Source organism: Sceloporus occidentalis, unplaced genomic scaffold, assembly GCF_023333645.1.
Source record: "Sceloporus occidentalis isolate IW3139 unplaced genomic scaffold, rSceOcc1.0.p SCAF_9, whole genome shotgun sequence".
NCBI classification, from domain to species: Eukaryota; Metazoa; Chordata; class Lepidosauria; order Squamata; family Phrynosomatidae; genus Sceloporus; species Sceloporus occidentalis.
Genome location: NW_028316989.1, coordinates 12,347,772 through 12,365,771, shown reverse-complemented (window position 1 = coordinate 12,365,771; position 18,000 = coordinate 12,347,772). Strand labels below are relative to the sequence as shown.

At 45.1% G+C, this 18,000-nt stretch overlaps 1 protein-coding gene across 2 annotated transcripts; it reads right to left on the bottom strand.

Moving 5' to 3' along the window:
• Positions 1-334: 334 nt before the first annotated feature.
• On the bottom strand, positions 335-14,042 carry LOC149306918 (centromere/kinetochore protein zw10 homolog). 2 transcript variants are annotated; one of them, XM_089537684.1, is made up of 16 exons: positions 13,890-14,042; positions 12,477-12,611; positions 11,062-11,163; positions 10,857-10,934; positions 10,249-10,408; positions 9,662-9,811; positions 8,482-8,673; positions 7,894-8,075; positions 7,122-7,304; positions 6,066-6,304; positions 5,495-5,566; positions 4,767-4,924; positions 4,096-4,226; positions 3,550-3,681; positions 2,688-2,890; positions 335-1,845 (listed from the first exon to the last, which is right to left on the bottom strand). In XM_089537684.1, the coding sequence occupies exons 1-16, from the start codon at positions 14,013-14,015 to the stop codon at positions 1,725-1,727; spliced, it is 2,364 nt and encodes a 787-aa protein (XP_089393810.1). In that variant the 5' UTR covers positions 14,016-14,042; the 3' UTR covers positions 335-1,724. The 2 variants fall into 2 exon arrangements, with proteins under 2 accessions (XP_089393810.1, XP_089393811.1); XM_089537685.1 differs by lacking the exon at positions 3,550-3,681.
• Positions 14,043-18,000: the final 3,958 nt, after the last annotated feature.

The window sequence follows — 18,000 nt, the reverse complement described above, 5'->3', positions numbered from 1 at the left end:
GATTTTAATCATCTGCTGTTTGCCGCAGGCAGGGGATGAGGATGGTGAGAAGAGGTACAATGCCAACCTGTCCTTCCTTTCAACAACTTGTTTGGCCACAGAGAAAGAGCTTCATTTTGTTACCAGAACAGAAGCCAAGCAACCAGGCAAAGTGATCCCAAACATTTCTCTTTGGCCATTTCCCCTCTGCACTTCAAATCTCTCTCACCAGAAGTGAGGGAGGGAGCTGTGCAAGTTTTTTGGTAACTAGGATGCTTTGTATGGTATGCAAGGAGAAAGGAAGTAGTAATTGTCAGCCATCAGCCCGGAAGAAGCAGAGAGGCTTCAGTGATGCTTGAGCCTTAGATGCATATTTAATAACCTAGGTTGAGTCAAATTTGGGGGGGGGGGCATCAAACCAGCCTGAGGGTGTAATACAAGTTAGCTCATTGCAACAGAATAAAATACAAAACATTTCATAAGAATTATTATTCATTATTCCAAGTGATTCAACCAACCGTCTTTCCTCCCCTCCGCCCCCAGACCCCACTTTTGGGTTTCAGCCTTTGAACCAACACATGGAGATTGTGTTGTTAATTTTTTAATGCCAAAGAGGGGGGAATGAAAAAGGAGTGGAGTTACTCCAAAAGACACTCTCCAATCCCCATTGTCAAAGAAACTAAAAATCACAAAGCTCCCATTCTGACAACTGATTTCCGATTCTCTATGGGAAGGAGAAAAGAATAGAGTAGGCACCACAGATTTGCTAAGTGAAAGGTGAGGATGCTTATAGGAGCAATGGGCTTTGACTTCAAAGATGCTCTCTGTGCATAGCTTTCACCAGCCACAGACACATATACATGCACAACCAACATGGAGTATGTTACAGGTCTCAGCATCTGAACACTTGATGCCTTGTGTATATTGTCTGCAACAGAGGAGACTAAGCATGTTGAGTGCAAGGGGCTTCCATGCAGTCAGGAACATACATAGGCTTCTCTGCTGCAGACACTGCACCTGACCTGGAGAACAGAACGATCCCATTCTCTCTTCTCCAGACAAAAGCTTTTTAGATATGGAACATAGCAGAGGAGAAACACCTGCCTCCTCCTTTGGAGGCCTGGCTGTATAGAGTTTCCTAAGAGAGTAGCAGGGTTACTTACATTTTGGCACTTTTAAAAGCCTCAGAAAGGCCGCTGAGAGATTTTTATTATTTATTTTTCAAGTCTTGTGTTTGCAAAAGAGATGAGGTAAGAGACACAAAGGGTGCCCCCTTTTAAAAAGAAACTGCATAGGTGCTGTTCCACATGGATTCACAAGCCACCCTTTGCCTCAGAATGGCCTGGGCAAAGGTAGCCCTGAGGCAGGTTGGTTGGCTACAAGGCCCACCAGACCCAAACAGACCCTGCACCAAACTACCTGAAGCAAGTCAAGGGGGAACGCTGGAAAGAGCTGAACACCAGGAGTTTATAGTCAAGCAGGGCCATTTTCCTTCTGGGGGAACCACATCAGGCCATTGTCTTTGGAGGCCTCAGGCTAACTAGTACCTTGGCCAGTGTGTCACTTTATGCTCCAGTGAACACATAGGCCTGACCGATAGGAAACCCTGGCATACAAATGCCAGGAGGTACTTTGGGGCTGAGGACAGGGAAATAGTCAAGTTGGAGGAAGAACAGGCGCCACAGGCTGTGCCAAATGCCACGCGCCCAGGAAGACCGTTTAGGAGGAGAAGGGAGTCTTTAACGCTATTTGATCTTTGCCAGGGCAGCCGCCCTCCGCTCTGTGTTCTGGAACAAGGCTCGTATCAGGTTCTTCACCTCGCCTGGGGAAAACTCAGCTGCAAGGGGCCCTTTGCCATCAGCCCACCTTGGAAAGACAGAGAAAAGAAGAAGGAAAGGGCAGTTAGTTAAGAAGCTGGGGAAAGGGAATAAAAGGACAGCATTTTTGGTATCCTTAGCGGGCCTCCCAAACTCTTTTTGGTTGTGGCTTTCTAATGACTACCAGATCAGGGCTTAAAGCCTTTATTAAGAATCTTTTTTGCGTTTCTTTTTTAACCCCAATTCTTTTAGAAATCTGGATCTTAGAAAAATAAATGATGCCAAATGAGCAAAAAGTGGTGTTTTGCTTTCATAGCCCCAATGTGGTTTTAATTGGCAAAGGGCACCAAAAAAAGGCCATATAAGCCTGACCCTGTTGTGTCACTGTTCCGATGGGGTTGGGAAAATGCTGTGTGTGTCAGAGGGCTAAAATGGGTCTCCTGGGCTTCATCTGCCCTGCAGAAATAATTCACTTTGACACCGCTTTAACTGTCATGGTTCCATGCTATGGAACCTTGGGATTTGTAGTTTGTTGGGGCACCAGAGTGCTCTGCCAGAAAAGGCTAAGTATCTCACAGAGCTACAAACTCTAGATGTCCATTGCATTGAGCCATGGAAGTTAAAGCAATGTCAAACAGCATTAATTCTGCAGTGTAGATTAGTCCTTGGAGTATATTTCTGGCAAAAGAAAAAAATGGATTCAAAAACCACCACCCCACCCAATAATTTCAGTGCCCAGGTACCACAGGGTACCCTCCCAGGGTGGCATGTGATCCCCACTCCTCAAGCTCCATGATACTCACACCTGCTCTGCCACTGTCATCTTGGCCATCTCTTCCGTGTCTTGTTCATCCACCCACCTAACTAGGGGAGGTTCAAAGAGATACTCACCTGTCCACTATTTCTTGCAGACTGGCCTGCAGCACTAGCATGAGCTCCCTGAATGTCATCCATTTTGGCACGTAGACTGGGACCTCTTCTTGGAAGGGCCTGTTCTGCTCTTCTCCTGGCAGGGGCACAAACACGCCAGGCCCCTCATCCACCATGATCTGGCATAGGACATGCAATCGGTCAGCGTTCTCAGCAGAGATGTCCTGCAATGAGATTTAGAAGGAGCCATTAGGACGGAAAAGAGTATGGGTGACACCAGTCCTAAATTCCCCATGACATAGTCAATTTAGAAAGAACCCTGATTTATTCAGCTCAAACTCTTGTTTACAGAAATTTTCTAAGGCCTTTCTCATTACTCTGTCTATAGGTGAGCTGTGAGCTATTCCAAGTAGCAGGTTTGAGGCATTTTCGCACAAGAAACAGAAGCTGTGTCCGGATTACCTGAACTCCTTAGCAGAACAATCAAAAGTTACCTTTTGGGACTACAACTCCCAGACACCCCCCCCCCAGCCAATTGGCTATGCTTGCTGAGGGACAAGAGAAACTGAAAAAGCATCTTTTCCAGGCTCTGTTCCTGAGTGACCCAAATCTGCACCAACTATAGATGTTCACAGTCAAGTTTTTCCACGATCATTTCTACCACCACCAAATCTTATGTTGGGAGAAGTTACGTCTCAGGAGAACCCTGGCATTTATTTTACACCAGTGTTGCAAAGACACTTTAAGCAATACTAGCACTTATCAAGGAAGCTGAGAAGGGTATATCCATCAGTACAGCCAAACTGGACTTGAGTAGCAGCTGAATCTAGAGCAGGGAGAAAAGCCACACAGAGAAGTCACCTGCTATGCACACAGTCCTCACCTCCAAGGCAGTAATTCTGTTCAAAATCTCAGTGAGGGCCATGTTAAGCAGGGTCCCCATGGCCTTGCAGTAGACATTCACAGGAAGGACATCTTGCCAGACTTTGCCCAGCCTCTTCAGTTGGTGTAAGACCTGCAAAGGAATGGCACCAGCATGCACAGACCAAGGTAAACAACTACCAAAGTAACAAAAACATGACACTGCTGGGGGTGGGCTGGGATGGGGAAACCATTTACAAAGTTATGCATGAGTAGGAGAAAGCACATACTAAAAATAAGAAGAGTTTCTTCCCACTCTTATAATACTACTCAGGGACATCCAATGAAAATCATCCAGCAACAAACTGAGGCTGCACAGAAGAAAGGCCTTATCAAACGCAGTCAAATATAAATCCAGAAGAGCTGGAGAAATTTTATGAACATCACTTTGGATTTGGGGTTAGGTCTGGAGTGGAGTCAGGCTGGTTCAATGCTATGGAATTCTGGAATTTGTGGTTTATTGTAGCACCAGTGGTCTCTGACAGAGAAGACTAAATTTCTCACAAACCTGCCGTATAGCTTTGTTTGCTGCAGAGTAGTTGTCCTCGTCGTCCACATTAGAGAAACTCCTCGCGCTTGATAGTCGCTCCAGCAGCTCTTCCTTCTGCACTCGCATCTGGGCCACAAAACACTCCATTCCTGAGGAAAAGGAAACATGGGGTTGTTCCTGGATGGTCCTTCTTTGACTCTGAAGTCTCCTATGGTTCTGAACATCCCAACATCTACTTCTTCTTGCTATACTGGATTTATCCCTGCAGAAGTGCACTTGTTGTGTGCCTTCAAGTTGTCTCCCATTTATGGTGACCTTGAGGTGACCATATCACAGGGTTTCTTGGCATGATTTGTTGGGTGAGTGGGTTGCCTTTGCCTTCTTCTGAGGCTAAGAATGTATGACTTGCCTAAGGTTACCCAGAGGGTTTTCATAGCTGAGTGCATGATTCAAATCCTGGTCTCCAGAGCCATAGTCCAACACTTAAACCACTACACCATGCTGGCTTTCTCTCTGCAGAGTACTACAGGGAACACACAATTCTCTCCAACTCTCTCCCCCCCACACAGAGATCACTGTGGTTATAATATCTATGTGTGTTTTTCATTATAAGCAGTTTTAGAAGCCTCAGCTAGACAGATGAACAAACATAAGGAAAATGGGCATAGGTTTATCTGCCCTAGACTCACCAAGCTTCCTGAATCCAGGCACCAAGTCCACAAAGGTGGCTGTCATATCATTCAGGTGGCCTCGGAACTGGTGGCCCAGAGTTAGGAGATGGTGGGCAATGTACATACAGTTGTTATGGTGGATAGCAGCCAGCTGGGGAAGTTTCTGAAGATTCTCTCTAAGCAGGAGGGAGGAAAAACTTTAGCAAGTACTATTTGCAGACAATTGGTCATCATCCTTTGGGGGATTTTCCTCTGAACTACAATTATCTAAAGAGGACAAAGCTACTGTGGCTGGGAAAACTCTTTTAATGTAAACAGGTAAAGACAATGGCTTTGAAACGATGCAGAAAGAACTGCAAAGGATGAAAACAATTCCACCTACGAATTCATCAAGTGGTTGCCAGCAAGTTACTCACTGGATCTCACTTAATGTTTCCACAGAGCTATGGGGAAAAGAAATTGGACTATCACACCCAGCATCCTCTCCCAGGCCCTAAAGGCGAGCCTACTGGGAATTGTAACAGAAGAATGCATATGTTCTTAGTACTAAAAGGCTCCTGCAAAGGTCATGCACTGCACAGGCCTTCCCAAATAGAATGAGCCTCACCTCTCCAAACTGGAGAGGAAAAAGGAAGGAGACGAAGACCTAATAAACTCAGATATAGCAAAGCTATGGGTACAGCAGGGCTGCATTTTTATTTACACACACACACAACTATTCTCTGTTAACAAAGCAGACCACTCACTTGTGATACATCGGCACCACATCACAGAACAAGAGGAAGATGTTCCGCACTGAGTAGAACAGCTGAAGACGGCTACAGGGGGAGAGAAGCAGAGAAATCCTGTTGATGCTCACAGTTAGCCAGAAGCAACATGGCTTTAACAAAAAAAAAATCACTTGGAAGGGGGAATGAAGATTGACTAACTGTATGGTACATGTGGAAAGGATAGCAACCCTTGCTTGGTAACTAAATAGCCAGCATCAACGTGGCAGATAAGGAATCTCTAGTTTGTAAACCCTGGATGGTGCAGTGAACAATATGAAAAATAAAGACAGTGACTGATGAAATGAAAGCATACAGGCCTGTGCTCATAGTTTTAAAACCACAATTTTCAGACACTTTTTGCCCCCTAGTTATTCAGAACCCCTCTCTAAACATGTGAAGCATCACAAAGCACTCCCACTCCATCCCCACCATCACTTCCTGTGCCATTTATAGCAGGGAAAGGCTATGTTCCTGAAGGATTTCTTTGGTGGGGGAGTGTCAATGTGCTTTCCTGGTCCAGCCCAAATAATTAACTCAGATTCCTTACTACTGATCCATGCTGGCTGAGGCCTCCTGAAGTGTCTGGTAAGCCAACGTCATCAATTTTTGGACGGAATCACTGATGCGGCAAGTGGGAAAGGACAAAGTGTGCCGGCTCAGCCTGGCCTCATTCTCCAAACTGGCCGCTTGCTTAAGAAGAGCATCAGGAGTTTTCAGTGCCTTTGACTGGTCTCCTGCTCCAGGATCAGGCAATGGAGGCAGAGTTACTGAAGAGTCTGGAGTCACCTGGGAGGATAAATGGAAAATGCACAGCAGTTTAGGACCTAACATGGAGAGAAAATGGGGAAGGAAAAAGGGCAGATAAGGGTGCATGGACAGTCAAGCCATTTTAGGAAATTCCAGAAGTGTACAGTTAAAGAGCCTTGTAGAAGAACCCAAAAAGCGGTACAGCAACTGATAGATGTCAAGCATGGATGCCACAATAAATTGGTTAGCCTTTAGGAAGTAACTGAATTCTTTTCAAAAATAATTTGACTTTCATGGCTCCTCCAGGAATTCTAACCACACTTACATAATAAATGAACGGTCAAGGAGTCCTAGTGCTGCATCTCATTTATATACTGTCCATCCTCCTATGATCTCCATATTTTACACACACACACACACACACACACACACACACACACACACTCCTTCTCTCCCCCACCTCCCCACCTTTAATTCCAATAACTACTTGGTGTGAGGTATATTTGGCTAAGGGAGTGCAAGTGCATTATGACTAGAATGCACATTTGAACTGAGATCTGTGCGTCTAACATGCCACAACACCAATGTTGCATTGCTGAAGCTAAGAAATACAGTATTTAAAAAGGGCACGAAAATGCCAAATGGTCCTCAACATCTGATTAAGGGAATACAAGCACAACCCACAAATAAAAGATTATTATGTAAATATTTAGGGAAACAACAGAAGTTGACTAGGCTTGTAGTCAGTGATCTTGGCTCTGAATGAAAAGGCAAATGTTGGGAATCTTGTATTTCCTGTAGATTACATAGAACTCCAGCGCTGGAAGAAACATCCAGAGGGTCTTTGCTCAGATACCTTTATGGTATTGTGTATTTCCGACGTCATTAAACTTCTTGCTGCCACTATGACATCCTGGCACTTCTTGTCAGCAAAGTGGCCATTGACATTGCGGGCATAGGTCAAGAGGTCAGTGGAATCTTCCTTCAGGAACCGCATGTCCTTCAAGGCTTCTTCAAATTCCTCTGCAGCTTTAATAACCTAAGGAGTGTGAGGCAGAGCAAATGTCACAGTGGCTTAGTAATATGTAAGTTCAGTATGCTTGTGCAGTGAAAACCCAAGCCTACTCACTACAGGAAAGGCCTGCAAAGAGCCAGTCAAGAGCTGTGAACATGCTATACCCAGCTTTTTTCATCTTAATCCTCTATGAAAATGTTTCTATCAGGGATGGATCTAGGCATTCTGGACACTGTTGGGGTGTTACACAGACTGCTTGCACCAGAAATGGAAAAGGAAACTGGAAGTGGCTAGAAGTTAACCTCGAGTTTTGACAAACAGGCCACTTGTAATGTTAAATGGTGCAGGAGGTCCATTCAACTTCAAAAAGGTGAACTGCTAATAAGATGATTTGTTGTTGTTGGCCTTGAAAAGGGAAACCTGGCAACTGGGGGAAAGGGGTGTTGAGGGAAAGCCACTAAAACAGCTTTCAGGGACCAAACACTGTCCCACAGCCACACTTTGCCCACTTTTACTTTACAACTCTGAAAGCAGACCCGGGAAGTTAACTCTTCCAGTAGCTTTTCTCATGCTTTCTATCACCCTGAGCTGAAAGGGTGCAGCACTCACTCACCTCGCTATATTGTCCTAGTTTGCTGCTGTTCTTTGGGATTGAATGCACCAGGCAATCCCGGATGAGGCAGTCAGACATCTCCTTCCAGATCACATTGCCCAGCGCCTCTGCCAAGACAAGCCTGGGGCTGTTGTCGTCGTCCTTCTCCTCCTCCTCTTCAACACCATGCTCAAGGGGGACATCTGGGGAAGATGAAGGATGTTTAGGACCAGAACATTAGATACTGTCCCCTTCTTTCCAGTGCCCTGGGAAGTGAACCAGCACACCTGAGGGGAAATTGCTGGGAAATGGGCATCAGCACTTGCAAGCCAAGAAAGAGCATTTCATCCCTATTTGTGTTTGTACTCTCTCACCTCCTTATAGCTTCATAAATGCAGAAAAATGCAAGGCATTCTTATGACCCATTCCTACTCAGGACTTAAAGAAGTTACTTTTCCATTTTCTGCTGCTGCTGGTGCAAAGATGCTCCCTTCCTGCCTTGCAACCGGCAAGTGGAGCACCAGTCAAAAAAGGCTACTTTCTCATGTTCTGCCCTTGACTGCATCAGACATGCAGGTCTTCTCCTCCTCCTGGCCAGCAGCTACTCACCCAACTGATACTTGTGAAGGATTCTGAGGACCAACTTGAGCTTTGAAAAGACCTCCACAGGTGATGGATGGCCCAGATTGGAGCCCACCGACTCGAACCTCAGCGTGACAGCATCAGCCCGCTCTTCCAGGCAGGGACGTAGCGACGGGTGGGAGATCAACGGCTTGAGGATGTGCTTCAGCAATAGCTGTCCTGGCAGAAGGAAGGGAGGGAGGGAAACAAGAGACCATCAGCTGGGCTTCATAGGCAGGTTGCCAAGAGGAAAGGTGGATGGGATTTCCACTCAGGAAACAGGGACCACTGTGTCAGCTTTGCATCTGTTTTGTGTTTAGTTAAATCTTTTCCTTCACTTACTACGGGGAAGTGAGGAGTAAGTAAAGCGTGGACTCCAAGGCCTTTTGAAAAACCTGATCTTCTCCCACTCACACTCTCTCATGTCAACCATTTTTTGCCAAAAGAAAAAACTTCCAAATATGGTGGTTCATATTTTAAATAGGAAGCAAAGACTCCTTACATAGTTAAGCATTCAGAAAATGAAAATAAAAGACTGTTTTGCAAAACAAATGGGCTTCCAGCTGTAGCCAGTTAATGTCCCTTCCCTGCTCTTTTGACAATCTGTTTGATTCCCCCAGAGGGTTCTGGAGCAGCAAATTGGCCCCTTGAACCCCCTGAATTTGTCTGTTTCTGAATTACTGGTGTTAAATTACTGTAACTGCAAAACACTGAGCCACCCTACTGGATGGATCTATCCCTATATGAACTTTCAGATCACAGAGACCCCTGTGCAATACTGAGTCTCTAGATCTCCTACTACTACTTTTACATAAAGCCAATGATATTATCCTGAAGAAGGGAGCTAAAGATGCAGGTGCCATAACCAAGAGAAGCATCACCACTGCTTGGAAAGTATAGCGCCATCCCTGACTGAGAGGTAAAAGAGGAGAGCAGGTGCCAGGAGGATACAGAAATTGCAATTGCAAGGACGGTCAAGTACAGATTGGGCAGAGGGTAAGAGTGGAACAGCTCTCTGATTTTAATTGATCGGGGAGGGACAAATTTAATCAGAATCTGGGATGCTGTTAGCTTAGTTGTCTAGTCAAGCACTGTTTAGTTACAGAGCTCAAATGCTTTCCACAATCCTCCCAATCACAAGCTGCTTTTGCAGGTGAAAATGGCTTACCAAAGTGCTTGAACTTGGAACGCAGCTCCCCTAGTATAGCAAACGCCTGCAGCACGGATGTCACTGTTGGGCCAGTAACCATGCCATCCTTGGGCAGTGCCCTGGACAAATGCAGCTCCGTTTGTGTAGCCGATTCCAAACTGCCAATTTCTAGGGAGGAAGTAGCACAGACCAATCTGTTTGAGCAAACACTGCGCTTCCAAATCACGAAGACAGACAACATGAAAAATCGTAATGAGGATATCCTTTCTGGCCTGTTTTTTCCAGGGTTTGATACTATTTACAATCAGTTTCGCATGCAAGGTTGCAACCACTGTTGACTCGAAACAGTTCCCATTTCCACCCTGTGTATTTATTTTAAGGAGAGACTGCAATTCAGTGGCAGAGAACATGCTCTTTCTGCAGAAAGCCCTGGGTTCAAGCCTACAGCTTCCATAAATCATGAACTTTCAGTACGCAGGGAATGTGGTGCTCTGCACCTTGTCCTGGGACTGGTCAGTGCCAAAACTGTCCTTTTCTCCTTGCCCTGCAATAAAGTCATACCAAACAGATGTTAAAAAATAAAACACACCAAAAAGTTCTTATACCTTTCGACTGAGGGAGGTTCCACACTGTCATTTGCTGCCACTCTTGACCCAAAAGGTATAGGATGTTTTCGGATTGTATCGTGAGTTCCCTGCTCAGGGCCTTGAGAATCTTCAGCTCAAAGCCGCGGCGAGATTCCATCGCCTTCATATTCCTCCTGGCCTGGCAGAAAGGGAAAGAGAAATACCCTCATCCCTCCACATTCACTGGGGTTAGGGGCACAGGACCCCCATGAATGTGGAAAACCTGCAAACAACAAAAACACTAGGCCCTCCATGCAACTCTGTGGTCAACATCTGCCAGGCACTAACCATAGCATTGCGCTGGAGAAGCTACAAATGCCTAGTGGAGTGTTCTCTCTGGGAATCTCTAGGTCCTTCAGTTGCTTAAAGTTGACCATAGAGTTGCACTGGAGGATCTAGATAGTCCTAGAGAGAACGTATTAATAAAATCTGTGAATAACCAAATCTGCAAGTCTAAGCCGCAAATGTGGAGAGACGAGCGTAGTGATAAATGGGCAAGCGAACCAACTCTGAAGCAATCACAGGAAGCCACAAAAGAGGGCGAGCATCACAGACAGACAGGGAATCCCCAAGATTTTGGGCATTACCTTGGTCAGCTGGTGCGCAGCGGACATATACTTCTTCTGCGGCAGCAAGATGTTCAATTGCTTGAGAGCAGTGTCAAACTATGAAAAGGAAAAGGAACAGTCACTGACTGCTAAGAATAAACTCCAAATAAAAAGTATAAAGGGGGAAGCCAAAAAGGGCAACGATGGCAATGAGGGTAAGACAGGATTCCTCACTGGCTCTCACCTCCTGAAGCTGTTTCAGCACAGTCAGAATAAGCGTGTCTCTCTCCAGCTGCTGCTTCAGCTCAGCAAATTCTGCAATGGCCACATTAAGGTCATGTTGAACCTGGAAAAGACCCCAAGGACACATGCCGTTTTGGGGATGCAAATACTATTTAGCCATTTATTATTTAATTATGTTGGCTCTCTTCTATCCTGCTGGATGTGCAGTAACAAAAACAAAACTCTTTGGCCCACCAGAGATGCCAACATACAACACTATCTGAGGCACACACCCTCACAAGCAGCTTTACTGTAGCAAAATGCAGAAGCACTGGTTCAGTTTCACAGAATCATAGAGTTGGTAGAGACCCCAGGGGCCATCCAGTTCAACCCCATTCTGCCATGCAGGAACTCACAGTCAAAACATCCACCAAAAGAATGCCATCCAGCCTCTGTTTAAAAACAGCCTCCAAAGGAGGAGACTCCACCAAAATCTCCAAAGGAGTGTGTTCCACTGTCAAACAGCTCTCACTGGCAGAAAGTTCCTCCTAATGTTTAGGTGGAATCTCTTTTCCTGCAGTTTGCACCCATTGCTCCATTGTGTCCTATTCTCAGCAGCTGCTGAAAATAAGCTTGCTCCTTCCTCAGTATGACACCCCTCCAAATGCCTAAACAGTTTAAGTATTGGCAATACACTGACCACACTTGAATATAAACTCACAGACACTTGTTGCTATCTTCCAAGTCCTTGGAGGTTCTTTATCAGACATTGCAGTATAGCGGACCCTTAAAATACATGGAAGAATCTGTTCCAGACCCCCCCCCACACACACACACACATGAAAGGAAAAACGCATATGCTCAAGCCCTATTTAAAAGAATAGGTGTGTGCTGCCATGCGCAGAGGCACGTGTATGTGTGCATAGCGGGCACACATGCCATTGTTTTAAACGGGGCTTGCCTTCCACATAAGGTTAAAGCCACCTATGGCGCGGGTGCACTGTATGTACGATTACGTACAAACACTGCCCCCGACTCCCATCAACTTACGCTGCATGTTGTAATACAGCTTCAACCCAACAATCCAAACAACCATTGACAATCCACTCTCTCCAAACCACTTCAACCCTGAGTCTCGGTGCAATTATAGAGAGAGTTGCCTAATGGTCATCACCTGTTGCCGCTTAGTATGACGCCATCTCTATTACAAGCCTATGCGTCACGCCAAGTGCTACGTCTCATTAATTACAGCCACACAAAGTATTTCACAACACTTTAAAGGCACCTTGTTCTAACAGTTTATCCGGTCTATAGCTTGCTTTTCCCAATCCGAAAGGTATTACCTGCCCAGGGCAGGAAAGAGACAAACGACCAGAGAAAGTGTTTGAAGACATGCCCTGTCTATCCTCCTAAGAATGGGATCTGCTCCGCTCTCACCTCGTTCTCGATCCTCATCTTGAGCTGGTTGATGTTCCCAGACAGCTCCTGCACTTGGGACTCCAGGTCCGTGGCGCTCTGCATGCTGGGAAGGAACTCCACGTAACGCTGGTGGATCACGCTGCAAACCTCGTCCTGCGAGGAAGGAAGCCAGGGAGAGTCAACACAAAGCAGACCCTGCAAACAGCCCTTTTCCAAGCCGACCCATCAGTCCCTTGTGTTTCCCAAAACTTTGGTCCTCCAAACATGTGGACTACACCTCCCAGAATCCCTGACGGTTAGCCCAAATGGCCAGGGCTTCTGGGAGTTGTAGTCCAAAAACAGCCGGAGAAACAAAGTTTGGGAAACACTGTGTTATTCCTCCTCCCCCCAAGAGCGAGACTCAAGGCAGCCTATAGAAATTGCTCCTCCAGCCAAAGTATTATTAGGAGGAAGGCAGGAACCCTTTGCGCATGCTCAGAGGCACTTCAGTCCAAGCACCTTATTGCTGGGATGACATTAAAAAAAACGAATTCCCTCCCACTACGCCTCCATTTCAGAACTCTGCACATGCTCAGGAACCCTCCTCCTTCCTTTCTCTCTTCAAGGGAAGGGAGGTTCCAAAAAGAGGAGGAGCCTATTGAAGCCCTGCCCCTGTATCCACCCCTATGGCCCCGCCCACTAAGTGCTTAGCTCCTCCCTTCTCCTAAAAAAGGAGGTTCCATAAGGAGGAGGGACCTAGTGAAGCACCGCCCACCAGGTGCATAGCTCATTCCAACAGAAGCCAAGTGAAGCCCCGCCCCCTGAGTACTTAGCTCCTCCCTCCAGCCCCGCCCCCATCTCTCCAAAAGGGAGCCTCCATGACAAGAAGGAGGGGCCTAGTGAAGCACTGGCCCATTGCCCACAATGTACTTAACTCCTCCCCTAGCCATGCCCCCGTTCCGCCCCTCAGTTCCAAATAAGGAATGTTCCAAAACGAGGAAGAAAAGCCCAATAAAGCCACGCTCCCCACTCTTTCCAAATATAGCTCCAAGAGGGGAGGGGCCCAGTGAAGCTCCACCCCCTGTGTTCATAGCTCCTCCCTCTCTTCCAAATAAGGGATGTTGCAAAAGGAGGAGGAGGGGCCTAGTGAAGCCCTGCTCTATATCCCGGCCCAATAGGCGCCTAGTTCCTCCCTCCGGCCACGCCCTCGATTCCAAATAAGGGAAGGTTCCAACAGGGGGAGGGGCCCAGAGAAGCCCCGCCCCCGAGGACAATTAGCGCCTTCCAGAGAAGGGAGGCTCCAAAAGGTGCCCAGTGAAGCCCCGCCCCCTGTGCGCTTAGCTTAGCTCCTCCCTCTCCTCGAAAGGGGGTCCAAAAGGAGGAGGGGCCTAGTGAAACCCCGCCCACCAGGGGGCTTGGTTCTTCCCCTAGCCACGCCCCCTCCCCTCAGACCTTGAGCTCCTCCACTCGGCCGGAGAGTCGGGAGATGCGGCCGCTGAGGCTCTCCTTCTCCAGGCGGCCAGAGCAGGCCAGCACCGCCTCCACCAGCGAAGAACCCACCGCCGTCGCCGCCGCCATGACTGGAGCCGCTGCTGCCCCGCCTCAGCCACGCGCAAGGCACCACGGGAAAAGCGGTTTTGCTTCCCGCCCAGAGGCGCCTGACGACTACGCCTCCCAGCATGCACTGCGGCGGAAGAAGGACCTTCGAGTGCCTCCACTTCCGGCCCCCCTGGCTTCATTCTTAGCCCCGAATTCGGCCTCTTTCGCTCTTTCAGGCGAAGTTTACTGAATGTTTTTTCTGCCTGAGGCCCAAAAGTGGAACCTGAGTCAACAGTGCGATGCGGCAGCTAACAAGGCCAATGCGATGCTAGGCTGCATCAGTGGAAGTCTAGTCTCTAGATCGAGGGGAGTCCCAGTGCCACTCTATTCTGCTCTGCTCAGGCCCCACCTGGAATAACACTGTGTCCAGTTCTGGCCCCACAATTTAAGAAGGATGTCTCCAAAGGAGGGAGGCCGAAATGGTGAAGGGTCTGGAGACCATAAAGCCCTAGGAGGAAAGGGCTGTTTAGCCTGGAGAAGAGACGGTTAAGAGGGGATATGAGAGCCCTGTTCGGATATTTGGAGGGTTGTCCTATTCAGGAGGGAGCAAGCTTCTTTTCTGCTGCTCCAGAGACTAGGACCCACTCCTTCCTCGGAGTGTAGTGGAGTCTCCTTCTTTGGAGGTCTTGAAGCAGAGGCTGGATGGCCTTCTGTCAATGGGGATGCTTCGATTGAGAGTTCCTGCATGGCAGAAGGGGGTTGGACTGGATCAGGGCCCTTTTTGGGGTCTCTCGATGGCTGCCATTGCCTCCTCCTTCTGCGCATGTGCAGCAGCCACAGCAGAGAGAGAGAGAGAGAGAGCGAGGAGGGACCGGAGCCTCCAGGGGAGAATATATCTATACAACATACACATATATAATTGTGTATACACGGTTATACATAATTATATACACTCACAAGTCACACTCTCTCAGCCTCAGAGGGCCATGCCAACCCCAGATAGATAGGTATCTAGATCACCTATCTAGGGTCACCATAAGTGGGAAGCAACTTCTTCAAGCCCTCCATTCTCTGTCCAAGAGCCGTTAAAAAAGACTAGGTTTGGACTGGTGTTCCCATCATCCCCAGGCGATGCAGAAGGCGGGGGGGGGACGCCTCAAAGCCAGCCTTTCTGCGGCCTGGAGCCCCTCCAAATGCTTTGGAATGAGATTCCCATCATCCTGTGTCCCTCAGGGACGGTGGAGGCGTCCATGTTTTCCCAGGGGTTGATGGGAATTGTAGTGCGAAAGGGGGCTCTGCTGCTGCGCCACCTGGTGCCTTGCTCTCGGCCGTCCTCTGGTGGCGCCCTTTGCGCACTGCAGGCTTCAGGGCCAATGGCTGCTAGGCTTCTCTCGGGCGCCCTCCTCTGGAGACCATCGGCCAACGAGGATGGCTCCAGCGCCAAAGCCTTCTCGCAATTCCGCTCTGGCGCTCTCGTCCCTGGCTCTCTCTCTCGGGCGCCCTCCTGTGGCTGAGATGGCGCACTTCGGCCCCTTGACGCTGATTGGGATTCTTCCCTGTCCTGGGGCGCCCTCTTGTGGCGGAAAGGGAGCGTTGCTGGCTCATGATTCCTGGCTCCTGGGTTTGAGAGACTCAGGGCTGGCATCTCTGGGTCCAAATGGATTAATAATTAATAATAATGTCTTCTCTTCCAAATAAGAAAAATAAAAAAATTAATAAATAAGACAATATTGATATATTTATTATAATGTGTATTACATTATATTATAATTGTTATATTATTAAATTACATTATAATTATATTACATTTTATATTGATTTATATTAGTATTTAACAATTATATTAGTATATGTATTACATTATATTATAATTATTATATTACATTATTATTTTATTATAATTTATATTAATTAGTAATTAATAATATAATTACTAATTAATATAAATTATAATAAAATAATAATCTGTATTACATTATATTATGATTGTTATATTAAATTACATTATAATTATATTACATTTTATATTAATTTACATTAGTATTTAACAATTATATTATTATATGTATTACATTATATTATAATTATTATATTATTATTTTATTATAATTTATATTAATTAGTAATTATATTGTTAATATCTGTATTGCATTATATTATGATTATTATTTAATATTAATAGTAATTATTATGTGCATTAGATTATATTACAATTATTATTTTGTAGTATTATAACGTATTATTAAATTATATCATAGTTATATTTTATATTAATTTGTATTAATAATAATAATTATATTATTATTCTGCTCATTGTATTATATTATAATTATACTATATATTTTATATTATATTAACCTTAATCATTATAATATTATTATTGTGTGTATTATATTATTATATTATAATTATTATATTATATTATTAAATGATTACATTATAATTTTATTACACTTATATTAATTTTATATGAATAAGTACATTATTATTATTATTATTATTATTATTATTATGAGTATTATACTATATATTTGATAATATTCATTGCATTCTTTGATAAATTTTTATGCAAATAACTTAATAATAAATAACAAAACAAATGGGGAAAATGTTTTAATAGGTCATCTTTTACCTTTTCAAACTTTTGTCTCGTCTTATTCATGTTGCTTTATGCAATTATTTAAACTGTTAATTAAAAAATGTTGTTCTGTGCTACCACACTTCCCATGTTGTCTTTGTTATTAATTGATATTTTAATACTCTATTTTAAATATATTATGCTTAATTCTTTTTTAAGGGGGGGGATATTGTGATGTAATATTGTATATGGATGTTTTTAAGTTGTTGTTAGTTGCTTCGATTGTTTTATTGCAGAAAAGTGGGATAAAAATAAAAGTTTTATTTCATTTCTTTTTTACTTTAGGCTTAACCGTCTCTTTCTGGGCCCCAGATGCAAGAGGAACCAACTGCCGGCCGCATCCTCAAGCGCTCTTCCATCCGGCTTCGAATCCAGGTATGAAAGAGCTATAAAACCCAAAACGAAATCGAAAAATAAACAAACTCATAGGCAGCCATACTGTTGTTTCGGCTCCACTCCCTGCGGAGAAGCCATCATTGGCTTAGAAGGAGATGATGGCATTGTCTGAGTCTAGCCTGACCTACTAATGGAATAAGGTAACTATTAATTACCTGCTCATCAGTCTCTCCATCTTTCCTTCTCTTCCCACGCAGTTGAAGCTCCAAGAAGCTGAACTTGCTCCTGGGAGTCCTTTAAATAGTATGCACGTTGAATAGCAAACTTTAAAGATATATTTTAGTCTCCCCAGATCTAGACAAACAGGTATAAGGTTTTTGCTGCTTTAGGGAACGTAGAAATGAAGCACTAATCCTGGTGGAGCCAGTGGCGTTAATACACTCCTCCAGGGATTCTTCAGCTCCCAAAAGTTTGGGAGTGGATCAAATTGTATTGCCTCCAGGTCTCAACCCGTGTTTCTCAGTGTCCCTGTGATGTTCTGGACTTGTGTTAAAATTTGGTTGTGTTTACTACGTGAATTAAAGTAAGGGATGGATATGTACATAATGTATAATACATGCAATAAGGTAAGTGACCTGTAATACGTAATACTTAATCGATAAGGCAAGTGGAAAAGAGTTCCCGTACCTTGGATCAAACAATAATCAGAATGGAGATGGCCACTAAGAAATCAGAAGAAGACTATGGAGTTTATCACACATGGGAAAATGTGGCGTTTAAACAGTGATTAACCCATGAAAATTGCACATTTGACATTAAAACGTAATTAAAATGAGATTAACGCAAGAGCCATTATCCCATGAATAACCAGGGGATAAAGAGCAAAAAGTCATTCAGGGAAAATCCTGTGAATGATTTGCTCCTGTTTCTTGCCTGGTTATTCACAGGATAATGGCATTTTAATCACATTTCATCTCAACTGAAAACCATTAGTGCAATTGCGGGATTATCACTGTTTGTACTTCCAATTGTCTCCTGCGTGGTAAACTC